At 47.6% G+C, this 27,753-nt stretch overlaps 1 protein-coding gene and 1 non-coding gene across 2 annotated transcripts; one reads left to right on the forward strand and one right to left on the reverse strand.

Annotated features, from left to right (window-relative positions):
- Nucleotides 1-1,850: 1,850 nt before the first annotated feature.
- Nucleotides 1,851-1,922, reverse strand: trnam-cau (transfer RNA methionine (anticodon CAU)). The gene has a single exon. It is a non-coding gene; the product is annotated as a tRNA-Met (tRNA).
- A 19,502-nt stretch (nucleotides 1,923-21,424) lies between these two features.
- On the forward strand, nucleotides 21,425-22,090 carry LOC144670238 (histone H1C-like). Its single transcript, XM_078532723.1, has one exon. The coding sequence runs from the start codon at nucleotides 21,425-21,427 to the stop codon at nucleotides 22,088-22,090; it is 666 nt and encodes a 221-aa protein (XP_078388849.1).
- Nucleotides 22,091-27,753: the final 5,663 nt, after the last annotated feature.

Raw genomic sequence — 27,753 nt, forward strand, 5'->3', positions numbered from 1 at the left:
CGCATTCTGGGAATCGATGTCCGCCATTTCGCCATAAACTTCAACGCAGTCGCAAGCGATTGTGCTCAACCATTTTGCGCAAACTCTTTTGTAACAAATAAGCCCCACTCCCCTTAACCTTTTGAATAGCCCTAAAATATTTTCCCTTCTGTAGTTGTTCGTTTCACTTTTGAAAGTTTATATTGAATCTGCTTCCACCATCCTTTGCGGCAGAGCTTTCAAGGTCACAGCAACACGCTGCCTTCTAAAGAAATGGCAAAGGATGATCCATTCAATGTGGAGGGTGGTGGGGAGGAAGGTGAAGACAAGGGGAAGACTATCAGAATCCTGGGAGAGAGGGAATTGGTGGGACCAGAGGTCGCGAAAAGTAACAAAAATGGTTGGGGGCCCTGTCAATCGCAGAGAGGAGAGAAAATCAGTTGAGGAAAAAAGGAAAATAAATTTGCAGCGTTGGTATGGGATATTAGCTCTCCTCACCAAAACAATTATTCCAGGTGAAACAGTAATATAAGTGTACTTTCTTCAATTTAGTACCCCGTATTCACTGCTCACAATGTGATCTGCTCTACATTGGAAAGATTGAGTGATTGCTTTGTGGAAGATCTGTTCACTCTGCAAGCATGACACCGAGTTTCCGAACACATGTCATTTTAAGTTTCCAGCTTGTGCTCACACTGACCTTTCTGTCCTCTGCATCTTGAAGTGTTCTTATTAATCTCAATGTAAGCTCTAGGAATGGTATCTCATCTTTCAATTGAGCACTTTAAACCCTTACAACCTCAATACTGAATATAACAATTGGAGGGGGTAATCTCAATCCCCATTGTGTATCATTTATATTGGATGTTTTGCTTTAATTCACATTTTTCTCTTGATTTTGCATGGCAGCTGTTCATCAAAATTCACACCTCCTTTAAACACATCTTTGGTTTTGTTACTTGTCCATTTATCTGAGCCTTGCACCATCAACTGTTTTGTCATTTAATCTCTTCTGCCTCCACCCTGATTTGGAAACCACAAGAGAAAGTGTTATACTAGATTCAATAATAAGTAACGAGAGAGAATTAATTAATCTTCTGAGAGTAAATTAGCATCTACCAATGAGTGACCACAATGCGTTAGAAGCAAAGAAACGTCACAGAAATGTTACAACTTTCACCTTAGTTAAGGAACATAATGGCAGAATGAGCAGGAAACTGAACGCATTAGCTTCCAAACAACTACTAACAGGCAAAAGGAAATAATCAGAGACACTCAAAGGAATTTTTAGTACAATATGTATCTGATGCAAGGCCGAAGGAAGGAAACTTCACTTTCTCTGTTCATGGTGATTATGGAACTGAATTCCACGTTTAAAACCTGTAATTAAGCAGGAATGTCGATATCTGTCCTAATAATGATTTACTGTCTTTGACATGATGCTGTCTTCACTATGATGGCACTTCTGTTCTTTTCAATGCTACATGTCGCAGTGAAGAAGCTGTTGTACAAATTAGAATTTTGAATTACTGCAGGGTATCATATAGATCAGACGGACTAATAAATATAAACTTCACTATATTGTTTCCATCTCAGAAATTTCCGATTCAGATAATTTTGGAGTGATAGTGAACGAGAGAAAAGCATTCAGACTTTGCCAGCTCTTAGCGAGAAATGGGCTGACAGAAAGTCTCTGCTGGTGTGTGTTTGCAGCATTTTCCCCTAGTGTCCCGGTGTGAATAAAAGGAATTTGAGAGGTTTGTTGCAGATTTAAATGTTTATGGGAAACGGAAATCCAAAGCTGTAAACTGTAAAGCTAAATAAGACAAGCTTGTCGTAGCAGCCAATGTTTCTTTTAGTGGGAACATAAATAGCAGAGGATGGTTTCGATCCATCGACCTCTGGGTTATGGGCCCAGCACGCTTCCGCTGCGCCACTCTGCTACATAAAGCTATTGGGTGATGAATATCAATGTTGTGTGTTAGGGAAATAAGTAGTCACTTGCTTTGTGCTTTTTGGGCTAGAATACATCTGTTGGGAGGATCAACTTCGCTACATATTTCCACTGTGTCACGCCAGAAACAGACAGAGAAACACAGACAGAAAAGCAGCAAGAGACTGTCAGGATACACAAGGTGACAGAGAAAGATGCCGAGCAAATTAGCAAGACACTGAGATGGTGAGACTGATCACTTATGTAAAGCTGTTCCTTGCTGCACAGAGATGTCCCCTGTTTGTAAATATGACTCCTGTTGTATAACGGTGCTTTCTGTTGTGTAACTTTGCACCCCGTTGTGCAAATGTGCTCTCTGTTATGTAATTGTGCTCTCTGTTGCCTAACTGTGCCCTCTGTTGTGTAACTGTGCCCTCTGTTGTGTAACTGTGCCCTCTGTTGTGTAATTGCGCTCTCTGTTGTGTAACTACGCCACTATCATGTAACTGTGGCCCCTATTGTTTAACTGTTGTGTAATTGTATTCTCTGTCATGTTACTATGCTTTCTGTTGAGTAACTGTGCTTTCTGTTTTTTAACTGTGCCCCCTGCCCCCTGCTCGAGGGAGCAGACTCAGCGGAAGGAGCAGCGGAGCGGTAACCTCGGGGCACAGAGTAACTGAAGCGAAAACTGAAAATGTCACGTCACGGGAAATCTGTGACCTGATTGGTTGGTAGGAAATCTGCACCAAATTTGAAAAAAAACACTGCAATGCTAATTAATAAATTAATTTACTAAGTAGGGATGGCTGGACAGGTGATGTGCTGTAGCTGTATGATGTGGGAGCTGGCAGATCCCATTGCGAGCCGCAGCGACCACATCTGCAGCATGGTTGCTGGAGGAACTCCGGCTCAGAATTGATGAGCTGGAGTCCGAGCTCCGGACGCTGCAGCACATCCGGGAGGGGGAGAGTTACCTTGATGCATTGTTTCAGGAGGCGGTCACACCCGGTAGATTAAGTACCTCAAATTCGGTCAGTGGTCAGGGTCAGCAGGATGTGACTGCAAGTAAGGCAGGAAGAGGGATCCTGTGTTCAGGAACAGAGGAGCTTCAGCTCTTGACCTTGTCCAACAGGTACGAGGTACTTGCTCGCTTCTCGGCCTTTTGGCTAAGATCAAGTGTAGTGTTGCAGGGGCGACACCATGGTCCTGCCAAGGCAAGGTCGGGATGGAAGGGCGATAACCAATCGCAATCCAAATCCATACCGTGGGCTACCTATCACCGTCCGAGTCACGGTGAACCACAGCGAAGGAGGATCACCTATGGATCGGGGCTTCTTCACCAGGAGGATCCTGTTGAAGGCGTGCGGCTTCCAAGCTACGGAGATCTTCACCATGCACGACTCCCGCAAAGGTGGTTATTTTGACGTGACGTTCAAGCGGGTGGCAGACTGCGTCCGGCTCCTGAGGGTGTTCGAGGAGAAGAGAGACCTGCCGGAGATGAAGATCCTGACGGCGGAGCCGCACTTTTCTCTGCCGTTGCAACGGGAACGTGAGGTGATGGTGCATGTGTACAACCCCTTCGTCCCTGTCGCCGACGTGGTCACCTTCCTCACCAGGTACTTCGATAAGGTGGGGAGCGGCACCGAGATCCGAGACGACTTGGGGATCTGGACAGGCAAACGCCTGTTTAAGGTCACGCTAAAGACCGATGGTAAGGGAGCCATTTTCCACCCTCCTTCCAGTTTCGCTATCGGGGGAAACCGTGGCTACCTGGTTTACGCTGGGCAACCCAAGCATTGTCGCTCATGCGGCAAGGCTGGTCATGTGGCGGTCAACTGCAGCGCCTCCCTCTGCAAGATCTGCAAACAGGAAGGGCACCAGACAAAAGACTGCAAACAGGCCAAGTGCTGCAACCTGTGTGGCGAGGCAAGTCACCTCTACAGGACTTGCCCCAAACGCTGCCGTACTTACGCACAGGCAGCCAAAGCCGACCAGGGGGAAGCAGAAGAAATGTTCCGTGTCACTCCAACCACCAAGGCCCCCAGGGAGCTCAATGGGACAAAGGAGGACACAGAGAGAGACAAGGTGGAGAAAGAGATTGAGGCAACAGAGAGCCAACCAACAGCACTACCCCCTGAACCTCCCAGTCCTCAGGACAGCGAATCAATGGAGGAGGAGGCAGCAGTGGAAAAGCAGCAGGGGGAGTGGCGGACGGTGAAGAACAAGAAAAGTAAGAGGGAGCGAAGAAGAAGCAAAGGCGTTTCCCAGAGAAGCGGCAAGAGGCGTCTCCCATCCGACACGGATGACAAGGGCAGCAGCTCTTCGGATGATGAAGTGCCAGAGCGGCACCGACAGAAGAGGCGGCAAAGCTCCAGGGCGTTGGAGGACGAGACACCCGAGCTCCAGAAAATTGGAGACAACAAGGAGACCAGCGCACCTCAACTTTGCCTGCAACCTGAGGAGGCCAGTGCACCACAGCCCCTGGAATCTGGGAGCAGTGAGGCAATCATCGCACCCCAGCTCCAGGAAGCCGGGAACAGCAACACCCCAGAGGGGGTGAGTTTTGGAGAAGCTTCTCCAGCAAAGGTCATCTCAAAACCCGCTCTCTACGTGAACCTCCAGATGCCACCGGAGCAGAACACGGCCAAGGAGATCTACCTCAGCCCATCCAAAGTGAAGGAATTTGAGCTCACTACGGGTATGAAGGAGCAGACTAAAGGTCTGGGACTCTCAGAGACAGTGGGTTTGGTAGGAGAATAAATGCTTTAAAATGGGTTTAAAGATTGTATCCATAAATGTGCGTAGCATTAAATCTACTACGCGATGTGTTGCGACCTTGGACTACCTAGCCAAGGTCAAAGCTGACCTGTTGTTTCTGCAGGAGTGTGCGATACCGCACCTCAGCTCCTACAGGCAATGGTCACGATGGTGGTCCCACGGGCCATCGATCTGGTCGGGCGGAAACGACTCTCGTTCCTCCGGCCTGGGTATTCTGCTGCGGGGAGGCAACTTCACCGTCTCCGAGGTCAAGGAGGTGGTGGCCGGGCGACTCCTCGTAGCAGACGTAATATACAAGAACGCTCCACTCCGGTTAATTAACGTGTACGGCCCGGCACAAGGGGCTGAGCGGCTGGAGGTTTTTCAGCAGCTCCCACTGCTGCTGGCGACCTCCAGGCCGGTCATTCTGGGCGGGGACTTCAACTGCATCATCGATGCGGCTGGACGATCCGGCAGGGCCGGAAGCAGATTGGACGCTACGTCCAGATCCCTGATGGAAACAGTTAAGGATGCCAAGCTGCACGACGTCTTCAGCAACCCTGCAGACGGAGCGCAGCGTAGATACACCTGGTCGCGGCCAGACGGGTCCATTCGTTCCAGGATAGACTTCCTGTTTGTGTCCCGTGCATTCACAGTCAGATCCACCGAGGTCAAGCCGGTGTTCTTCTCTGACCACTGCCTCCTACTGGCGGACTGCCACTTGGAGAAGGACCTGAGGGTGGGCAGGGGGGCATGGAAGCTAAATGTGCAACTGCTGACCCCAGAGAACATTGAGGAGCTCAAGAGGGATTACAAAGGTTGGAGAACCGTGAAACCCCTCTTTGAGTCCCTGACACACTGGTGGGAAGTGATCAAGGGAAGCATCAAGAGGTTTTTCATCCGCAAAGGCACCCAGAAAGCTAGAAAGGAACAGAGGGAAATGTCCCGACTCCAGAAAAAGATGCAGAATCTGCTCCGGCTGCAGTCGATGGGGGTCGATGTCAAGGAGGAGCTCCAAGAGGTGAAGGGCCAGCAAGCCTCGCACTTTGCCTCGGAGGCCTCCAAGATCATCTTCCGTTCCAGGGTCCGCTCCGTGGAGCAGGATGAGACGTGCTCACGTTTCTTCTTCCAAAAGGTACACAGAGAGCGCTCTGTGATCAGCAGCCTGAAGGAAGAAGACGGCTCAGTAAAGTCATCACGGTCCGACATTCTGAGGATCAGCAAATCCTTTTATGCCGGACTGTATGACGTGAAGCCCACGGACAGCACGGCCTCCCAGTCCTTCCTGTCCTCTATCACGGAGGTCTTAGACCACAGTACGCGGGAGAGCCTAGACAAACCGCTAACTCCTGATGAACTGACTAAGGCCCTCGAGTCCTTCGAGAAGAGTAAAACTCCCGGAAGCGACGGCTTGCCGGCGGAGTTGTATTCGGCTCTGTGGGACTTGATCGGCCCAGACCTGCTAGGAGTGTACGAGAGTATGCTCCTGGCCGGTAGTATGTCAGAATCCATGAGGAAAGGCATCATCACCCTCATCTACAAGCACAAGGGGGAAAGGGAGGAAATTAGAAATTGGCGACCCATTTCACTGTTGAATATGGACTATAAGATTCTGTCCAAGGTCATCGCCAATCGGGTCAAATCCGCTCTGGAATTGGTGATTCACCCTGACCAGACCTGCTCTGTGCCAGGCAGGAAGATCTCTGACAGCCTGGCGCTGCTCAGGGATACGATTGCCTATGTACAGGACAGGGGTGTGGATACCTGCCTCATCAGCTTGGATCAGGAGAAGGCCTTTGACAGAATATCGCACACCTACATGGGGGATGTGCTCTCCAAAATGGGGTTTGGGGAGGGAATTCGAAATTGGATCCAACTGCTCTACACTAACATCAGTAGCGCAGTCTCAATCAATGGGTGGGAAACAGATAGCTTTCCGATTAAATCTGGAGTCAGGCAGGGCTGTCCTCTCTCGCCTGTCCTTTTCGTGTGCTGCATAGAACCCTTTGCCGAGTCCATCAGGAAGGATCCGGGCATAAGAGGAGTGACGATCCCAGGCAGTGGAGGCACTCAGGTAAAAGCCTCCCTGTACATGGACGACGTCGCTGTCTTCTGCTCGGATCCGCTGTCGGTGCGCAGACTGATGCACATCTGCGACCAGTTCGAACTGGCCTCGGGAGCCAAGGTAAATCGTGGGAAGAGCGAGGCCATGTTCTTTGGGAACTGGGCTGACCGATCCTTTGTCCCCTTCACTGTCAGGGCTGACGGCCTGAAGGTGCTGGGGATATGGTTCGGAGGGACCAGGGCATGCGTTAGAAACTGGAAGGAGCGAGTGGCTATGGTGAAAAGGAAACTGGGCATGTGGGAGCGACGCTCCCTCTCCATTGCGGGTAAGAACCTGGTCATCAGGTGTGAGGTACTCTCGCTGTTGCTGTACGTGGCGCAGGTCTGGCCCATTCCAGACTCCTGCGCGATGGCGATCACTCGAGCCATCTTCCGCTTTATCTGGAGGTCGAAAATGGATCGTGTCCGCAGGGACGCGATGTACAAGCCTCTAGATAAAGGGGGAAAAAACGTGCCCAACATCGCCCTCATACTGATGGCCACCTTTGTGTGTGGCTGCATCAAGCGGTGCGTAGACCCTCAGTACGCAAACACCAAGTGTCACTACGTGCTGAGGTTCTACCTGTCCCCGGTGTTGCGAAGGATGGGTCTGGCCACGCTGCCGCGGAACGCTCCAAGTAGTTGGACCGTGCCGTACCACCTGTCCCTGGTGGAAAAATTTATGCAGAAAAACACCTTTGACCACAAGTCCATCAGGCAGTGGTCAGCACGTAACGTCCTAGAGGCCCTGAGGGAAAAGGAGAGGGTGGACCCTGTGGGATGGTTCCCCGAGCAGACTGTCAAAGTCATTTGGCAGAATGCCTCATCGCCAGAACTTTCCAACAAGCACCAAGACGTAGCTTGGCTGGTGGTGAGAAAGGCCCTCCCCGTCAGATCCTTCCTACACGCCAGGAGGCTCACCCCCTCTGCACGTTGCCCTCGAGGTGGCTGTGGTGGGGAAGAGACCGTTGTTCACCTCCTTGTGGATTGTGCCTTTGCAAAGAAAGTCTGGAGAGAGATGCAGTGGTTGCTGTCGAGGTTCATCCCGAGCAGTTCTGTGACACAGGACTCTGTGCTCTACGGGCTGTTCCCAGGGACACACACCGAGACAAACATCAACTGCAGCTGGAGGATCATCAACTCGGTGAAAGAGGCGCTTTGGTCTGCCCGAAACTTGTTGGTCTTCCAGCACAAAGAGTTGTCCCCGACCGATTGTTGCGGACTGGCACAATCCAAAGTCCAGGACTACGTGCTGAGGGACGCACTAAAGCTTGGGGCAGCTGCCGCAAAGGCGCAATGGGGAAGGGTCGCTGTCTAAGACCTTTCTACCACAGCGCACCGAGAGACTGGGAACTGTTTAGAGCCCCTCGGGCTGTAAAGATCAAAATGAAAGGCTGTAAATGATTGTAATATTGTTTGTACTGATGCACCTGGTGATACATTATGTAAAAGTTTAACCTGGATTGTACCCTTGTAATGTTGTCTTTGAAATGGTTTTGAATGTGATTGAAGATAATTTATGAATAAAGTATATTTTTACAAAAAAAAAAAGGTACTTGCTCCCTGTGTAGATGAGGATCAGGGCTGTAGGGAGGATGAGCCAGCTCACCATGGCAACGTGGCACAGGAGGCCATTCAAGATGGGGGAGCAAAAAGACAAGTGGTAGTTGTAGGGGATTCTATAATTAGGGGAATTGATAGCATCCTTTGTAAGCAGGATCGAGAGTCCTGCATGGTATGTTGCTTGCCCGGTGCCAGGGTGAGGGAAATCTCTGACCGGCTTGAAAGGAGAGAGATGGGGAGGATCCGGTTGTTGTGGTCCACATCGGGACAAATAACATAGGTAAGACTAGGAAAGAGGACCTGTTTGGTGATTATCAGGAGCTAGGAACTATATTTAAGAACGGGTCCTCAAAGGTTATAATCTCCGGACTACTACCCAAGCCACGTCCAAATTGGCATAGGGATGCGAGAATAAGGGAAGTAAACACGTGGCTAAGGGAGTGGTGCAGGAAAGAGGGGTTCCATTTCGTGGGGAACTGGCATCAGTATTGGAAGAGGAGGGATCTGTACCATTGGGATGGTCTCCATCTGAACCAATCTGTGACCAATGTTCTAGCAAAAAGGGTAAATAGGGTGGTCAACAGGACTTTAAACTAGAAAGTGGGGGCGAAGGGAAGGGGAAATCTCCAGGAAGTCTGACTAATGGGAAACAAATCAACAGGTTAGCGTGTGGGGGGTGGATTCAGCTTCATGGAAAATTATGAAAAAACTGAAAAGAAAGGAGAGCCCAGGAGAGGCAATTAAAGTCTCCAGAACACAAAATAGGACAGAGTGTTTGGAAAGGGATAGGAATCTAATTCAAGCACAGCAGATAAAGGGACGACAATGAGAAGGGGGAGGGGAAATACAGGACTGAAGGTGCTGTATCTGAATGCACGCAGTATACGAAATAAAGTAAATGAGCTTGTGGTGCAGATTGAAATTGGCAGGTATGATGTGGTGTGCATCGTGGAGACATGGCTGCAAGGGGATCATGACTGGGAGCTAAATTTCCAAGGATATACACCCTATCGAAAAGATAGGCAGGTTGGCAGAGGGGGTGGGGTTGCTTTGTTTGTAAGAAATGAAATTAAATCGATAGCAAGAAATGATGTAGGGTCAGATGATGTAGAATCTGTGTGGTTAGACTTGAGGAACCGCAAAGTTAAAAAAACCATAATGGGAGTTATGTACAGACCTCCGAACAGTAGTCAGGATGTGGGACACAAGATACACCAGGAGATAGAAAAGGCGTCTAAGAAAGGCAAGGTTATAGTGATCATGGGATATTTCAATATGCAGGCAGACTGGGAAAATCAGGTTGGTAGTGGATCCCAAGAAAAGGAATTTGTGGAATGTCTACGAGATGTCTTTTTGGAGCAGCTTGTGGTGGTGCCCACTAGGGAACAGGCAATTCTAGATTTAGTGATGTGAAAGAGGCAGATTTGATAAGGGAGCTTAAGATGAACCCTTAGGAGGAAGTGACCATCATATGATGGAATTTACCCTGCAATTTGAGAGGAAAAAAGCTGGAATCAGATGTAACGGTATTACAGTTGAATAAAGGCAACTACAGAGGCATGAGGGAGGAGCTGGCCAGAATTGATTGGGTGATGAGCCTAGCAGGAAAGACAGTGGAACAGCAATGGCAGGAGTTTCTGGGAATAATTTTGGAGACACAGCAAAAATTCATCCCGAGGAAGAAGAAGCATACTAAAGGGAAGAAGAGGCAACCATGGCTGACAAGGGAAGTCAGGCACAGCATAAAAGCTAAAGAGAAAGCGTACAATGCGGCGTATAGCAAAGGGAAGCCAGGGGATTGGGAAGCCTACAAAGACCAACAGAGGACAACTAAAAAAGAAATAAGGAGGGAGAATATTAAATATGAGGGTAAACTAGCCAGTAGTATAAAAGAAGATTGCAAGAGTTTTATTTAGATATATAAATGGTAAGAGAGAGGCAAAAGTGGACATTGGGCCGCTGGAAAATGACACTGGAGAAGTAGTAGTGGGGAAGAAAGAAATGGCAGAGGAACTGAATAGGTACTTTGCATCAGTCTTGACGGTGGAAGACACGAGTAACATCAAAAAATTCAAGAGAGTCGGGGGGCAGAGGTGAGTATGGTGGCAATTACCAAGGAGAAGGTGCTAGGAAAACTGAAAGGTCTGAAGCTGGATAAATCACCTGGACCAGATGGATTACACCACAGAGTTCTGAAGGAGATAGCTGAAGAGATAGTGGGAGCGTTAGTGGTCATCTTTCAGGAATCTCTGGAGTCAGGGAGGGTCACAGAGGACTGCAAAATCGTGAATATAACCATGCTGTTTAAGAAGGGAGTGAGGCAAAAGATGGGAAATTAGAGGCCGATTAGACTGACCTCGGTCGTTGGTAAGATTTTAGAGTCCATTATTAATGATGAGATTTCAGAATACTTGGAATTGCATGATAAAATAGAGCAAAGTCATCATGGCTTCATCAAGGGGAGGTCATGCCTGATAAATCTGTTAGAAGTCTTTGAGGAGATAACGAGTAGGTTAGACAAAGGAGAGCCAATGGATGTTATGTACTTGGACTTCCAGAAGGCCTTTGACAAGGTGCCGCACAGGAGGCTGCTCAGTAAGATAAGAGGCCATGGTGTTAGAGGCAAGGTACTAGCATGGATGGAAGATTGACGGTCTGGCAGGAGGCAGAGAGTGGGGATAAGGGGATCCTTCTCAGGATGGCGGCCGGTGACTAGTGGAGTTCCGCAGTGGTCAATGTTGGAACCACAACTTTTCACTTTATACATTAATGATCTTGATGAAGGAACTAAGGGCATTCTGGCTAAGTTTGCAGATGATACAAAGATAGGTGGAGGGATAGGTAGTACTGAGGAGGCTGGGAGGCTGCAGAAGGAGTTAGACAGGTTAGGAGAATGGGCAAATAATTGGCAGATGGAATCCAAAGTGGTGAAGTGTGAGTAATGCACTTTGGTAGGAAGAATAGAGGCATAGACTATTTTCTAAATGGGGAGAGAATTCAGAAATCTGGACTGCAAAGGGACTTGGGAGTCCTAGTCCAGGATTCTCTTAAGGTTAACTTGCAGGTTGAGTCGGTAGTTAGGAAGGCAAATGCAATGTTGGCATTTATTTCGAGAGGACTAGAATATAAAAGCAGGAATATGCTGCTGAGGATTTATAAGGCTCTGGTCAGACCGCATTTAGAATATTGTGAGCAATTTTGGGCCCCATATCTCAGGAAGATGTGCTGGCCCTGGAGAGGGTCCAGAGGAGGTTCACGAGAATGATCCCAGGAATGAAAGGCTTGAGGATGAGGCTATGAGGAACGTTTGAGGACTCTGGGTCTATACTCGATGGGGTTTAGAAGGATGAGGGGGGATCTGATTGAAACTTACAGAATACTGAAAGGCCTGGATAGAGTGGACGTGGGGAAGATGTTTCCATTAGTGGGAGAGACTAGGGCCCGAAGGCACAACCTCAGAGTAAAGGGAAGACCTTTTAGAACAGAGATGAGAAGAAACTTCTTTAGCCACAGAGTGGAGAATCTATGGAATTCATTGCCACAGAAGGCTGTGGAGGCCAGGTCTTTGAGTGTATTTAAGACCGAGATAGATAGGTTCTTGATTGGTAAGGGGATCAAAGGTTACGGGGAGAAGGCGGGAAAATGGGGTTGAGAAACTTATCATCCATGATTGAATGGCGGAGCAGACTCGATGGGCCGAGTGGCCTAATTTCTGCTCCTATGTCTTATGGTCTTATGGTCTAACTGTGCTCTCTGTTGTGTATAACCGTGCACTCTTTAGTCTAATTCTGTTCTCTGTCGTGTCATGATGCTCTTTGTTGTGTAACTGCACCCTCTATTGTGTAACTGTGCCCCCTGTTGTTTAACTGTGCTTTCTGTTGTGTAACGGTGCTCTCTGTTATGTAATTGTGTTCTCTGTTATGTAGCTGTGCACTCAGTGACTCATAGAGGTCTACAGCACAGAAGGAGGCCATTCTGCCCATCGTGTCCTCGCCTGTCATCAGAGATCCGACTAATCCCATTTCCCAGCACTTGGCCCAAAGCCCTGGAGGCTATAGCAACATAACTGAATACCTAAATACTTCTTAAATGTTACGAGAGTTTCTGACTCAACCACCCTTGCAGGCAGTGAGTTCCAGACTCCCACCACCCTCTGTGTAAAAATATACCATTTCTACTCCCCTCCTAGCCTTCTATCTCTTACCTTATATCTATGCCACCTGGTTATTGACCCCTCTACTCATGGAAAAAAAAATAGTGCCTATTCCCTTCATAATCTTATACACCTCTATCAGTCCTCTTCTCAACCTTCACTGTTCCAAGGAAAACAAACCCAGCTTATCCAATGTTTCCTCATAGCTCAGACCCTCCAGCCCAGGCATCATCCTGGTAAATCTCCTCTGCATCTCTCCAGTGTAGTCATCACCCTTCCTATAATGTGGTGACCAGAACTTCATGCAGTACTCCAGTTGTGGCCTAACCAGCGTTTTATACAGTTCTAACATAACCTCCCTGCTCTTGTGTTCTATGCCTCGGCTAATAAAGGCCAACATCCCATATGCCTTCTAACCACCTTATATACCTGCCATGCTACCTTCAGGGATTTGTGAATATGCACTCCAAGGTCCCTCTGATCTTCAGTACTTTCCAAGGTCCTACCATTCATCGTTTAATTCCATGCCTTGTTAGCCCTCCCCACATTTTTCTGGGTTGATTTCCATTTGACACTGCTCTGCACCTGACCAGTCCATTGATATCCTCCTGCAGTTTACGACTATCCTCCTCATTATTTATCACCCTACCAATTCTCGTGTAACCTGCGAACTTCTTGATCATATCCCCTATATTTACGTCCAAATCATTCATGTACACCACAAACAGCAAGGGCCCCAACGCCGAACCCTGTGGAACCCCACTGGAAACAGGCCTCCAGTCACAAAAATATCCCTCTACTATCACCCTCTGCTTCCTGCCTCTCAGCCAATTTTGGATCCAACATGCCACTTTGTCTTGGATCCCATGGGCTCTTACTTTCTTGACCAGTCGGCCATGAAGGACTTTATCAAAAGCCTTGCTAATGTCCATGTAGACCACACCAAATGCATACCCTCATCAACACTCCTGGTTACCTCCTCAAAAAATTCGATCAAATTTGTCAAACACGACCATCCCTTAACAAATCCATATTTACTACCCCTGCTTAATCCGTGTCTCTCCAAGTGCAGATATATTCTGTCCCTCAGAATTCTTCCCTACCACCGAGGTTAGACAGAATGTCCTGTAATTTCCTGGTCTATCCCTTCCTCCTTTTTTAAATAATGAGACAACGTTAAAAGTCCTCCAGTCCCCTAGCAACTCACCTGTGGCCAGAGAGTATTTTAAAATTACTGTCAGGGCCCTTGATATCTCTTCCTTTTTCTCTCACAACAGCCTGGGATACATTCCATCTGGGCATGGGATTTATCCACTTTTAAGGCTGCTAACCCCATTCGTACCTCTTCTCTCTCTATTTCACAGTCCTCCACCCTAATGTCTATGTCTGCATCGTACTTTTCCATTGTGCAGACTGACACAAAGTATTCGTTGAGGACTGTACCCACGTCTTCTAGGTCCACTCACAGGTTACCTCTATGATCAGGAATAGGCCCTACTCTTTCCCTAGTTATTCTCTAAATCTTTATATGTTGAATAAAATCCTTTGGGTTTTCCCTTATACTACCCACCAATGCTTTCTCATGCACCCTCTTAGCTTTCATAATTTCATTCTTAAGTTCCCCTCTGCACTTCCCGGTCCAAACTTATCCTTTTCCATAACTATCCTAAATCTAACTGAGTTATGGTCACTATCTCCAAAATACTCCCCTACTGATATGCCTTCCGCCTGCCTGAGCTGATTTCCGAATGTTAGGTCCTGAACTTCCCCCTCCATTGTTGAGCTTTCTACGCACTGGCTAAACAAGTTCTCTTGCATGCAACTTAAGAATTTTGCTCCCTCCCTACCTTGTGCACTAAAACTATCCTTGTTAAAATATGGGTCGGTAAAATCTCTCTTTTGTGTAACTATGCTCTCTGTTGTGTAACTGTGCTCTCTGCTGTTGAGAGATCTTCACCATTGTGTAAGAGCTTCCCTGTCAAGCAAACGTGTTCCCGTCTGTGTAAAAATGTTCTCTTCCCTGTTCTGTAATATGTTCTCCATTGCTCAGTGATGATGTTTTCTGTTGGGCAAATATTTTCTTCCGGGGGCCTTGATTTTCCCTGTCATGTTAATGTGTTCCATGTTGTGTTCAGATATTCCCCCTTCTTGTGTGAAAATCTGGCTAAGCTACTACTGGACTACAATCATCATTTCTCGAATGCATTTGTTACCCTCTAGTAGTCAATGTGATTGTGCAATACATTCCCGAGAACTCTGTTATGAAACACGAGGGAGATTTGTTCTGTATATGTCGATCACAGATAGTGTTTGTGAGTGTAGCATTCATTCTGTATCTCAGTCTCTGGAACAGTTTGTGAGAGTGAGATTCTTGCTTTATGGGTCTATGTCTGGTACTGTTTGTGGGGGTGGGAATAATTCCGTTTCAGCCAGTGGTGCTGAATGTCAGCGTGAGAATCATTCTGTATCTATCAGACCCCATTGCTGCCAGGGGAAGTGGGATTAATTCTCTCTCTGAATATCTCTGGTATTCTTATTATTATTCAGGCTTTCAGGATAGAGGATGATTTGCTTCCACTCCTGTTCAGTGGTTTCTGAAATGGATAATATGTCCAATGCGTGATTTTTAAAAAAAAATATTCATGTGGTCTTCATTGGTTTATTGCACATCCCTAGTTGCCCTTGTTCAGGGGTATTTGAGTGTCAACCAAATTGATGTAGGTCTAGAGTCACATGTCGGCCAGACCAGGTAAGGACGGCAGATTTTCTTCCCTAAAGGGCATTAGTGAACCAGGTGGGTTCTTACAACAATTGACAATGGTTTCATGGTCATCATTAAGCTTTTAATTCCAGATTTATATTGAATTCAAATTCCACCATCTGCTGCGGCAGGATTGGAACCAGGGTCGCCAGAGGCATTCCCCTGGGTCCCTGGATTACTAGTCCAGCGACAGCCTGATCTGCAGTCTTTGCCACATGTGGGGCTTGTTGTGCTTGAAGGTCGGGTGGATGAGTTGTTTGGAGGTTTGTGTTCCCTCTCTCTCCCTCTCTGAAAAAAAACGGATTCAGTGTCTGATTCCACTGCAGTCCTGCAGCACCCAGCTACTGCAGACCAAGGACTTGAATCACTTTACAACAATTTCCTGCCCTCCAGAAACAATCCACTGCTCTGTGAATGGGACTGAGTGACAGAGCAGAGGGTCCTGCACAGATCAAATTATTAGTCCCCGCACCACACAGAATATACTTATGTTTTTATTTGTTCCCAGGATGTGGGAGCCGCTTACCAGGCAAGAATCTATTTGCCGATCCCTAATTGCCCTTCAGGCCAGATCCAACTGAGTTGCTGCTTTTTGTTCTGGTTTTTCGTAATGACTATTAATTGAAAAAATATTTTAGTCTATTTTGTATTTGCTACCTCCCCTCTGCTTGAGTTATTATAAATACCCTTTTCTTCCGACAGGCAAATACTTGAAAGCAGCAGAATAAATGGAGTGGTTCCGTGACACAAGGAGAAGTGCAGCCAGCTCATTCTCACACAGTAAGTACAGTATCACTCACAGAGAGCAGAGACATCAGTTCCACAAGCACCAACAACACAGTAATTTTGACGGGCACTGAGCCCAAGTCCCAGAAATGTATATTCAATCAAACAGAGCAGGAGAGTGAGTTAACCAGATGGGTTTTTATCGATGGGAGTTTCAAGATTATTAAAAAACTAAATGTCACCAGCAGCTGTGGTGGGATTTGATCCCGCGCCTCCATAACATTATCCTGAGCGGGTCCTGATGGGTCTCGACAGGGTGGATGTGGAGAGGATTTTTCCTCTTGGAGGAGAATCTAGAAGTCGGGGTCACTGTTTAAAAATAAGGGATCGCCCATTGAATACAGAGATGAGGAGAATTTTTTCTCTCAGAGGGTAGTGAGTCTTTAGAACTCTCTCCCTCAAAAGGCGGCGGAAGCGGAGTCTCTGAATGTTTTTAAAGCAGAGCTACATAGATTCGTGATAAGCAAGAGGGTGAAAGGTTATCGAGGGTAGGCAGGAATGTGAGGTGGAGGTTACAATCAGATCAACCAAGACGTTACTGAATGACGGAGCAGGCTCGATGGGCCGAATGGCCTCATCCTGCTCTTTATTCCTTCTGTTCATAAGTTCATTTGCCTGGAACTCTAGACTCCCTCTCGATCATCTCCACTCATAAAACTGGCACCGAAACCAAACAGCCGCTGTTTAAAACGTGCCCGTCCTACTTCTCACCTGGTGCCTGCAATAGCTGCTCTTTGTCTGACTCCCCACATCCTGACTGTCCGGCTCTGTTCCCACTCCTCACTGTCCAATACCAACAAACCGGGGGAGCGGGAACTCAATCAGGAATATTCACTGCTGCTTTATGGGGAGAAAGCTGCAATGATTTTCAATAACAGCTTCTTGCCATTCTGTCTCCCTCCTCCCAGGAGGCTGCTGTTTGTTCCCTTCCCCCAAGACCGGGGTCTCTCCATTGGCGGCTCTTCCTGTCCCAGGTCGAACAATGGGAGAGCAGCGCGCATGCGCTCTTCCGCTCACCGCATCACCCCCCCCCCCCCCCCCCCCCACCACCACCACCACCACCCCGTTCCGCTCTGGTGACGGGTCGGAATGACGCGTGCGCAGAATTCTACAACATTGCGTGAAACTATTTTGTTTGGAAATGTTCTCCAATTCACTTTTATCCGAGATTCAGCAAAAGACCTGGAGCTTATGGGGAGGAAACAACGACAACTGGGACTTGCCCCGGCAAGAAACTCATTCTGGGATCTTTCTGTGCAGACTGTTTGGTATTCAGGGGCCAGTCTTCACAAAGCAATCCTGCAGAATCACTGGAGGAGCCCGGGAGTCGGGGTGTTTGCTGGGACCGTGAATGAGTTAATATCAGACAGGAACTTTCCAGATTCATCTGATCCAAGTGAAACACTCGCTGGGAGTAATATCCAACGGCCCTGAGCTGCAGGGAGTACAACAGGGAAGAGAGGGTTAAACATGGGCCATTGTTTCTCACTCACTGACACTGTCATCGAGCCATACAGCCACAGAGTCATGGAGACATTACTACTCAGAAGGAGGTCATTCGGCCCATCCAGTCTATACTGACTGTAGAATAATCCAGTCAGTCCTATTCTCCTGCTCTATCCCTGCGACTTTATTTCCCATAGGCGCCCACACAATTTCCGTTTGAAATCTCCATTTCCACAATGCCCATAGGGATCAAGATCCAGGTCATTACCTGGAGAGTAACAAAGTTCTAGCACACATCCCCCCTGCACATCTTGTCTTAAATTTTAAATCCGTGTCCATTAATCCTTCTACCCTCAGCTCATGGGAACAGTTTTCCTTTGTTCACCTGATCTAATCCTATTATAATCTTGTACACCTCTCTCAGACCTCCCCTCAATTTCGTTTTCTTCAAGTAGAGCGGCTTCAGATTCTCCAACCAACCTTGCAGCTATAACCCCTCATGCCTGGAACTATTCTAGTAAATCTCCTTTGCACCATCTCAAAGACACTCACATCCTTCCAAAAGTGTGGTGACCAGAAATAGGCGCATTATTCTAGTTGCAGCCTAAACAAAGCTTTATAAAGGTTAAACATAACGTTCCTGCTTTTATGCTCAGCATCTCTGTTGATGAAATCAAGGATCCCATCTGCTTTCCTAACTACTCTCTCAAAATGTCCTGTCACCTACAAAGATCTAAAGATTTTCGGGCCCTCTGACCCTGCACAATTTTTAGAACGGGAACATTAAGTTTATAAACAAAAAGCTAAAAGCTACTGCGGATGCTGGAAATCCAAAACAAAATAAAAACAGAATTACTTGGAAAAACTCAGCAAGTCTGGCAGCATCGGCGGAGAAGAAATCAGTCAACGTTTCGAGCCCTCATGGCCCTTCAGCAGAACTGAAGCATAGTTTCAACAAGGGAGAAATATAAATTGGTTTAAGGTGGGTGGGGGGGAAGAGACACATTGAGGGTGTGGTGTGAGCAGATAATCAAAAGATGTCAGAGACAAAAGGGTCAAAGAGGTGTTGAAGGTGGCGGTCTTTGTCTGAGAAAAGTGCTAATTAAGAATGCAAGACAGGATATTCAAAGTACAGCTCTAGTGGGGGTGGGGTGGAAAGACTAAAGGTTTTAGTTTTAGATTTAAAAATAATGGAAATAGGTGGGGAAAGAAGAATCTATATAAATTATTGAAAAAAAAGGCGGGTGGGGGGGGAAAAGAAACGGGGTGGGGATGGGGGGAGGGGGAGTTTAAGATCTAAAGTTGTTGAATTCAATATTCAGCCCAGAAGGCTGTAAAGTGCCTAGTCGGAAGATGAGGTGCTGTTCCTCCAGTTTGCGTTGGGCTTCACTGGAACAATGCAGCAAGCCAAGGACAGACATGTGGGCAAGAGAACAGGGTGGAGTGTTAAAATGGCAAGCGACAGGGAGGTTTGGGTCTTTCTTGCGGACAGACCGCAGGTGTTCCGCAAAACGGTCGCCCAGTTTGCGTTTGGTCTCTCCAATGTAGAGGAGACCGCATTGGGAGCAACGAATGCAGTAGACTAAGTTAGGGGAAATGCAAGTGAAATGCTGCTTCACTTGAAAGGAGTGTTTGGGCCCTTGGACGGTGAGGAGAGAGGAAGTGAAGGGGCAGGTGTTGCATCTTCTGCGTGGGCATGGGGAGGTGCCATAAGTGGGGGTTGAGGAGTAGGGGGTGATGGAGGAGTGGACCAGGGTGTCCCGGAGGGAACGATCCCTACGGAATGCCGTCAAGGGGGGTGAAGGGAAGATGTGTTTGGTGGTGGCATCATGCTGGAGTTGGCGGAAATGGCGGAGGATGATCCTTTGAATGCGGAGGCTGGTGGGGTGATAAGTGAGGACAAGGGGGACCCTATCATGTTTCTGGGAAGGAGGAGAAGGCGTGAGGGAGGATGCGCGGGATATGGGCCGGACACGGTTGAGGGCCCTGTCAACGACCGTGGATGGAAAACCTCGGTTAAGGAAGAAGGAGGACATGTCAGAGGAGCTGTTTTTGAAGGTAGCGTCATCAGAACAGATGCGACGGAGGCGAAGGAACTGAGAGAATGGGATGGAGTCTTTACAGGAAACGGGGTGTGAGGAGCTGTAGTCGAGGTAGCTGTGGGAGTCGGTAGGCTTGTAATGGATATTGGTGGACAGTCTATCATCAGAAATTGAGACAGAGAGGTCAAGGAAGGGAAGAGAAGTGTCAGAGATGGACCATGTGAAGATGATGGAGGGGTGGAGATTGGAAGCAAAATTAATAAATTTTTCCAGGTCCCGACGAGAGCATGAAGCAGCACCGAAGTAATCATCGATGTACCGGAGAAAGAGTTGTGGGAGGGGGCCGGAGTAGGACTGGAACAAGGAATGTTCCACATACCCCATAAAGAGACAGGCATAGCTGGGGCCCATGCGGGTACCCATAGCCACACCTTTTATTTGGAGGAAGTGAGAGGAGTTAAAGGAGAAATTGTTCAGTGTGAGAACAAGTTCAGCCAGACGGAAGAGAGTAGTGGTGGATGGGGATTGTTGGGGCCTCTGTTCAAGGAAGAAGCTAAGGGCCCTCAGACCATCCTGGTGGGGGATGGAGGTGTAGAGGGATTGGACATCCATGGTGAAGAGGAAGTGGTTGGGGCCAGGGAACTGGAAATTGTTGATATGACGTAAGGTGTCAGAGGAATCACGGATGTAGGTGGGAAGGGACTGGACAAGGGGAGAGAGAAGGGAGTCAAGATAACGAGAAATGAGTTCCGTGGGGCAGGAACATTAAGTTTATGCCTCCTCTCCCTAGCTCTTCTGTCAAAACACAGCACTGTTCCTGAGTGTGGGATTAATAATGTGTCTCTGCTACAGTATCAGTGAGAACTGAGGTTGCAGCTTCTGCCTTTCCAGGAGAAATTTTATGGATGGAATCATAATTTACAGGGATTTCTGCAACTGATGGATGTATTGTCTGGTCGCCTGAGTCTCACCGCCCTCACTCACTCTGTCTCGGTCTATCCCTCCAGCCCCTCTCTATTGAATTACATATGAAGGAGAGGTACTGTTGTTTAGTGGCTGAGTGCACACAATCTGTATCTTCAAATGATCAAAAATAAGTAGGCTTGTGAACAAGACAATAATTTAAACCAGTTACGGGTTAACCCTGTGCTTGGCTGCAGCCTCCTGAATCTGGGGAACAGACACTGTGAGCAGCTCCGGTCTCAGAGGGTTTAACAGTTACTGAGCTGGGAAACCACAACTAATCCCCGAGAATCCACGGCACAGGCCGAGAGGAGAGGAAAACCTGGCCTGGGAGCTGTAAATCTGAGACACAGTTTGTCCTGTCAATGTGTAGATGTGAACATTGTATCAGCGAGAGTGTGTTAAAGGGGCGGGCGGGTTAGACTAATGTCACTGTGTTTGTGTGTCCGACCTCAGCGCCAGATTTCCGAGTCCTTCTTGTATAAAATCACAAGATTTCCCTGTCATAAGATCGCGCTGCTCCCCTGCTCAGCCCTGAAGAGAGAATTTAAGGGAAATATTTCGTTAATTTCAAGATTTCAGTGGAAACACAGAGAAGAAGTCAGCGCTCGGCTGAGAGTGCGCGATCAAAGCAGCAAAGAAACGGGTTTAAATCGAAATTGTTGCCTTTAATTCGGATGGAACTTTCTCGACAACAAACATTCGGATTCTGTTAACAGAAGGAAGCGAGTGTGGGAATCTGAAATGTCCAATTTGAAGTGGAATTGGGGAGTTTATGAGGAGAGAGAAACACAGAGAGGCTGGAGGAGCCGGGAGCTGACAGCAGGTTGTCTCTGCCCCGTCCGCTCTCTGTGTTTAAGTTGCTCTTAGCCGCTACCACTGCTTTCATTTCTGATCCAGTTCTGACTGTCAGAGAGATTTTCCACACAGTCTCGGATATGACTGATACTGCAGCCGCCGAAACGGCTCCTCCAGCCGCTGCCGCTCAAGTCAAATCTCCCAAGAAGAAGAAGGCGGCTTCCCGATCGAAGGCAGCCGGTCCCAAGATAGGCGAACAGATCCTCAAGATTGTGGCGGGTTGCAGCGATCGCAAGGGGATGTCCCTGGCCGCGATAAAGAAAGCTTTGTCTGGCAGCGGTGTCGATGTGGGGAAGCTCGGCTCCCAGATCAGGCTCAGTATCAGGAGGAAGGTGGAGAGCGGCTCCCTGGTGCAGGTAAAGGGACAGGGCGCCTCCGGCTCCTTCAAAATCCCTAAGAAGGAATCCCAGGGGAAAGTGGGAAAGGAGAAGAAACCAATAGCCAAGAAATCTTTAGTGAAGAAACCAGCGGCCAAGAAGGTGAAAACAAAGAAACCAGCAGCTAAGAAATCTCCAGCCAGGAAAGTAACAGCCAAGAAATCCCCAGCGAAGAAAGCAACAGTCAAGAAAACAAGCAGCAAGAAGGCGGCAACTCCAAAAAAGGCGGTGAAGAAAGCAGCGCTGAAGAAAAAATCTCCCCCCAAGAAGCTCACGGGCGGAAAGGCTTTAAAAAAAGTGGATAAATCGAAGGCCAAGCCCAAAGTGAAAGCAGCAAAGGCTAAGAAAGCAGCGCCAGGAAAGAAATGAAACCAGCCGAGCAAATTGTAAACCTCTGAACACAAAGGCTCTTCTCAGAGCCGCCCACGTCTCTCAGGAAAGAGCTGATCCCCGAATCAAATGTCCCTGTCCCGGCGCTGGGAGCAGGTTTCACACTGAAATGATTTAGATTCAATTGAAAATTCCCGGTATCTCACTGACATGCTCTATACCCAGCCCCTCCCCCAATCTGCAATAAAACAGAGCGGTGTCCGTGCCCCATTGTAACTGGGGATTTGTGCAGCTGCTCTGTCAGTTTCTGCTCGTTCCCTTTTCACAGATTCAGGGTGAGAGTGTGTAAGACAGTTACCCGGGCGCAGAAACCCCGCGTTACAACTCAAAGCCCAACACATGAGTTTGTCTAATTCAGCTGGAGTGAGGTGTTGGTAAACTGCTCAACCCGCCTGGAGGGGAGGTGTGTGGGGATAGAACAGAAGCTGGGAGTGAAGTGGAAACAGGCGGATTTGACAGGATATAGTGTTTGTACTTGGGCGGGAATATTACTGAATTTTATTTGTAAAGCTCTTTATTTAAAAGCTGCGGGTCTCTAAAACCGTTGAACATGAAGCTCCAATCTATAAACTTTGTGCCGAGCGCTGTGTTAACTTCCATTGTCGAGAATTTAAAAACAAAGTCGTTTCTGGCAGGGAGGAGGCGGAGCTGGATTATCAAAGACATTCCTCTGTTCTGTCTGTCACTCAATCTCCTCCCCGTCCCGCCTCTCACTCTCTGTCCCGTTTCTCAGTCAGGTCGGGGCGGGCTGCATAAAAGAGGAAACGCAACAGCTCGTCTCACATATTTAGCAGCGAACTGAGTGAAGAATTATCATGTCTGGCAGAGGGAAAGGAGGCAAAGGACTAGGGAAAGGCGGAGCAAAGCGGCACCGCAAAGTGCTTCGTGATAATATCCAGGGCATCACCAAACCAGCAATCCGCCGCCTGGCTCGCCGTGGCGGTGTCAAGCGGATCTCGGGTTTGATCTATGAGGAGACTCGCGGGGTGCTGAAGGTTTTCTTGGAGAATGTGATCAGGGATGCGGTCACCTACACTGAACACGCCAAGCGCAAGACGGTCACTGCCATGGATGTGGTGTACGCTCTGAAACGCCAGGGCCGCACTCTCTATGGATTCGGCGGCTAAACAATTCGACCCTTCCTACCGAACACACAACAAAGGCTCTTTTCAGAGCCACCCACCGCCTCACAGAGAGAGCAGAGACCTGGGAGCGGGAGCTGGGATGGGCTGTGATCGGGAATGTTAGTGCCTGATTTGTTCTGACGGGGAATGTACTGAGAATCTCAATTTGCTCGTTGTTTATTTACCCGGATGGCACATTCTGTACTGACAGTGAAAAGTCTCTCCACTGCTTCAGATTTCCGAAAGGTTTTGTTCTGGATGAATAATAAGTCAGGTAGTAATGACAGGACCCGGCGGTTCCTCTGACATCAGCCGTTCAATCCGTCAGTGGAGTTGAGGTTACACTCAGATCAGCCATGATCTCACTGAATGGCGGAGCAGGCTGGATGGGCTGAGTGGCCTCCTCCTAATCCCAATATTCGCACGGATGTCCGTCAAGACTCAGACCGGGAACAGGGGGAGCTTCGAGCCGCTCCCGTTCCCGCTCTTTATCGGAATGAACAGCCCAGAATGAGGGCAATGGGACGGGGTCTGATGCCCCCAGCACCGTTTCTATTTGATTACCCATTCCAGCCCTCTAAGCGAGCGGCGATTTTAAAGGTTGGTTGTGCTGTATGGAGCATTGTTCAATTATTATTATATTAACAATTCAGTTATTTCCTGGGAAATTCAGCACTGACTTTACACAGTTCAAACAACAGACTGGTGTTTCTGTCCAAAAATGAGCAGATTCACCAGGATGATGCGGGGTTTACAAATTGCCGGGACAGGTTACATGAACTGGAATTTCATTGGGGTTAGGAAATAGTCAGTGAGAGTGAAAAATGGTGTTTATAATTTTCAAAAAAGGGAAGAACGAAGTCTATTGTCGAGACGGGAAACGGCTGCAAAAAAAGGCGGAATTTTTGAAACGGGCAATTAAAAACAACTCGACCAATGAGGACCTGAGTTGCCAGGAATTAATTCATTGGTTCGATTTTGGACGCAACTGCCTGTGCGTAAGGCTGCAGCCAATTACTGTTCGGGGCGGTCCCTCACAGAGTCTAAAAAGGCGGATTGTCGAGCAGATTGTATTAATAGTCCTTGTAACTCTGACTGGTGAATCTGTTCAGAAAATGGTCAGGAGTAACTCTCCTTCCTCGACTTTCGCCGCTTCTTGCCGCCCTTTGCTACCGGCTTCTTTAAGGCTTTCTTGGCTCCCTTCTTGGGAGCTGGTTTCTTCTCATCAACCATCTTCAGTTTCAGACACAGAAATAAACCAAACCCCTTCCGAACGCCGATTAAATAGACAGTCTCCCCGATCTATGTTAATGAAGGATTGGGAAAAGGTGACTCTGAATGGACAGTTTAAAGGCTAAACCAGCCTCTAAGTATATAATTTCAGGTTTGGATATGGAAACAGGCCAATCAGATTGTGATTTCTCGCCCTCACTCCTCCTCCCACCCCGTCATCAGCCCATTTACTTTAGTCAGGAAATACATTTTACAAAGACTCTCTCCAGCCCCAGTTCCTCAGTGTTTTACTATACATCGGGCAATGTCGCCTGATTGTTTTGCGAGGGTCCGTTCTCCACAGAGAGAGACTATACGGGAAAGCGGGATGCCATCTGTAACAGAGAGCCCCTGATAATGTGTGCCAGTGTGGGATTTACTCACTCTGATACTGTGCATGAGTTTGGGATTCATTCACTGTTTGTAAGACCGTGCTACAGTGAGAGAGTCTGGGATTCATTCTGTGCTTGTCAGGCTCTGGGACTAAAAGTGATTGTTGATGTCGTTCTGTGTCTGACTGTGATAGTGTTTGGGACTCATTGTGCACCTGTCAGTTAGCGGTGCATGTGAGTGAGCGGGAGTTTCATTCTCTCCCTCTGACGGAGGCCAAGTCCGGAGAGGAGAGGCGGACCCTCAGGGCCTCCAGTCGGTGGAGTTCAAAGTAACATTACGATTCAAAATATGATGCAGTAAGTAGGTCAGGTAAGTACTTCTACTTATTCTATTAATTAAACTGCTGCAGTCCATCAGTTTAAACAAAATAATGTGAGGACTTTGTAGTAGGAGTGGAATAAGGACCCTAGTGTATTTAGTATTCTTTAAAAGGGAGTAACTAACAAGCTTAATTTAAAGGGAACTCATGGCAGCAGAGCTCACACTCGCGATATGCTCCTCCTGTGCTATGTGGGAATTCATGGACACTTCCAGTGACCCTGGTGAGCATGTGTGCAGGAAGTGCGTCCAGCTGCAGCTACTGGCTAACTGCATTTCGGAGCTGGAGCTGCGGGTGGATTCACCTTGGAGCATCTGTGATGCTGAGATTATCGGGGACAGCACATTCAGTGAGGCGGTCACACTGCAGGTAAAGACTGAACAGGAAGAAAGGGAATGGGTGACCACCAGGCAGAGTAGAGGGAGGCAAGTAGTACAGGAGTCCCCTGTGGCCGTCCCCCTCTCTAACATATATACCGTTTTGGATACTGCTGGGGGAGGCAACATCTCAGGGGAAAGCAGCAGAAGTCCATGGCATCACGGGTGGCTCTGCTGCAAAAGAGGGGAGGAAGGAGAGTGGCCGGGCTATAGTGATAGGGGATTCAATAGTAAGGGGAACAGACAGGCGTTGCTGTGGCCCACAAAATAGACTCCAGGATGGTCTGTTGCATCCCTGGTGCCAGGATCAAGGATGTCCCAGAGAGCTGCAGGGAATTGTGAAGGGGGGTGGCGGGCGGTGTGAAGAGCCAGTGGTCATGGTGCATATTGGTACCAACAACATAAGTAAAAAATAAAACAATGAGCTCCTACAAGCTGAATATAGGGAGTTAGTATGTGAACTAAAAAGTAGGACATCAAAGGTAGTAATCTCAGGATTATTACCAGTGTCACGTGCTAGCGAGAGTAGAAATAACAGGATATATCAGATAGATACATGGCTGAAGAAATGGTGTTGGGAGGAGGCATTCAGTTTCCTGGGACATTGGGACCGCTTCTGGGGAAAGTGGGACCAGTACAAACAGGACAGGTTGCATCTGGGCAGAACCGAAGCCAATGTCCTCAGGGGTGGAGAGGTTGGGGGTGGGGGGGTGGTGGGAGTGGAGGGGTTGGAGGTGGGGGGGTGATGGGAGTGGAGGCGTTGGGGGTGGTGGGGTGGTGGTGGTGGTGGAGGAAAGTGTTTGCTAGTGCGGTTGGGGAGGGTTTAAACTAGAATGGCAGGGGGATGGGAACCTGAGTAGGGAGACAGAGGAAGGGGAAACGAGGATAGAAACAAAAGACAGAAAAGTTAGAATCAAAAGTGAAAGGCAGAAAAAAAATTGTGAAAAACAAATGGGGTCAGAGTGCAAAATAAAGCGAAGGTGGTTACAAAGTTAAAGAAAAGTTGAAAGGCATCATATCTTAATGTGTGTAACATTTGTAATAAGGTAGATGAATTCACGGTGCAAATAGGTTTAAACGGTTATGATATATTTGCAATTATGAAAACATGTCTACAGGGTGATCAAGGATGCAAACTGAACATCCAGGGGTATTGAATATTTAGGAAGGGCAGACCAACAGGGAAAGGAGGTGGGGTGGCATTGTTAGTAATGGAGGAAATCAATGCAATAGTGAGGAAAGATATTGGCTTAGAAAATCATGATGAGGAATCTGTTTGGCTGGAGATAAGAAACACCAAGGGGCAGAAAACGTTGGTGGGGGTTGTCTATAGGACTCTAAACAGTAACGGAGATGTAAGGAAAGGCATTAAGCAGGAAATTAGAGATGCATGCAATAAGGATACAACTGTAATTTTAATCTACATACAGATTGGACAAAACGCACAGCAATAATGCTGTGGAGGAGGATTTCCTGGAGTGTGTATGTGATGGTTTTATGGACCAAGACATTGAGGAACCAACTAGAGAGCAGGCTATCATAGACTGGGTGCCATGCAATGAGAAAGAATTAACTCCCTTGGGGAACAGCGACCATAAAATGATGGAATTGTTCATTAGAATGGATAGTGAAGAAGTTGAATTCAAAACGAAGGTCCTGAACCTAAATAAAAGGAGCTACGAGGGTCTGAGGCACGAGTTGGCAATGATGGACTGGGGAACCGTATTTAAAAGGTTGACCAGTGGATAGGCAATGGCTAATATTTAAGGAACGTATGCATGAATTACAACAATTATTCATTCCTGTCTGGCACAAAAATAAAATAGGAAAGGTGGCCCAACCATGGCTTACAAAAGAAATTAGGGATAGAATTAGATCCAAAGAGGAGACATATTAAATTGCCAGAAAAGAGAGCAAGCCTGAAGATTTGGAGCAGTTTAGGATTCAGCAAAAGTGGACAAAAAGATTCGTCAAGAAGGGGAAAATGGAGTATGAGATTAAACTTACAACGGACATAAAAACTGACTGTAAAGGCTTCTATAAATATGTGAAGAGAAAAAGATTAGCAAAGACAAATGTAGGACCCTTACAGTCAGAAACGGGGGAAATTATAATGGAGAACAAAGAAATGGTAGGAGAATTGAACACATATTTTAG

This window comes from Cetorhinus maximus, chromosome 31 (genome assembly GCF_964194155.1).
Source record: "Cetorhinus maximus chromosome 31, sCetMax3.hap1.1, whole genome shotgun sequence".
NCBI lineage: Eukaryota > Metazoa > Chordata > Chondrichthyes > Lamniformes > Cetorhinidae > Cetorhinus > Cetorhinus maximus.

Coding starts and splice junctions, on each gene's coding strand:
- LOC144670238 (XM_078532723.1), top strand. CDS start 21,425: ATGACTGATACTGCAGCCGCCGAAACGGCTCCTCCAGCCGCTGCCGCT.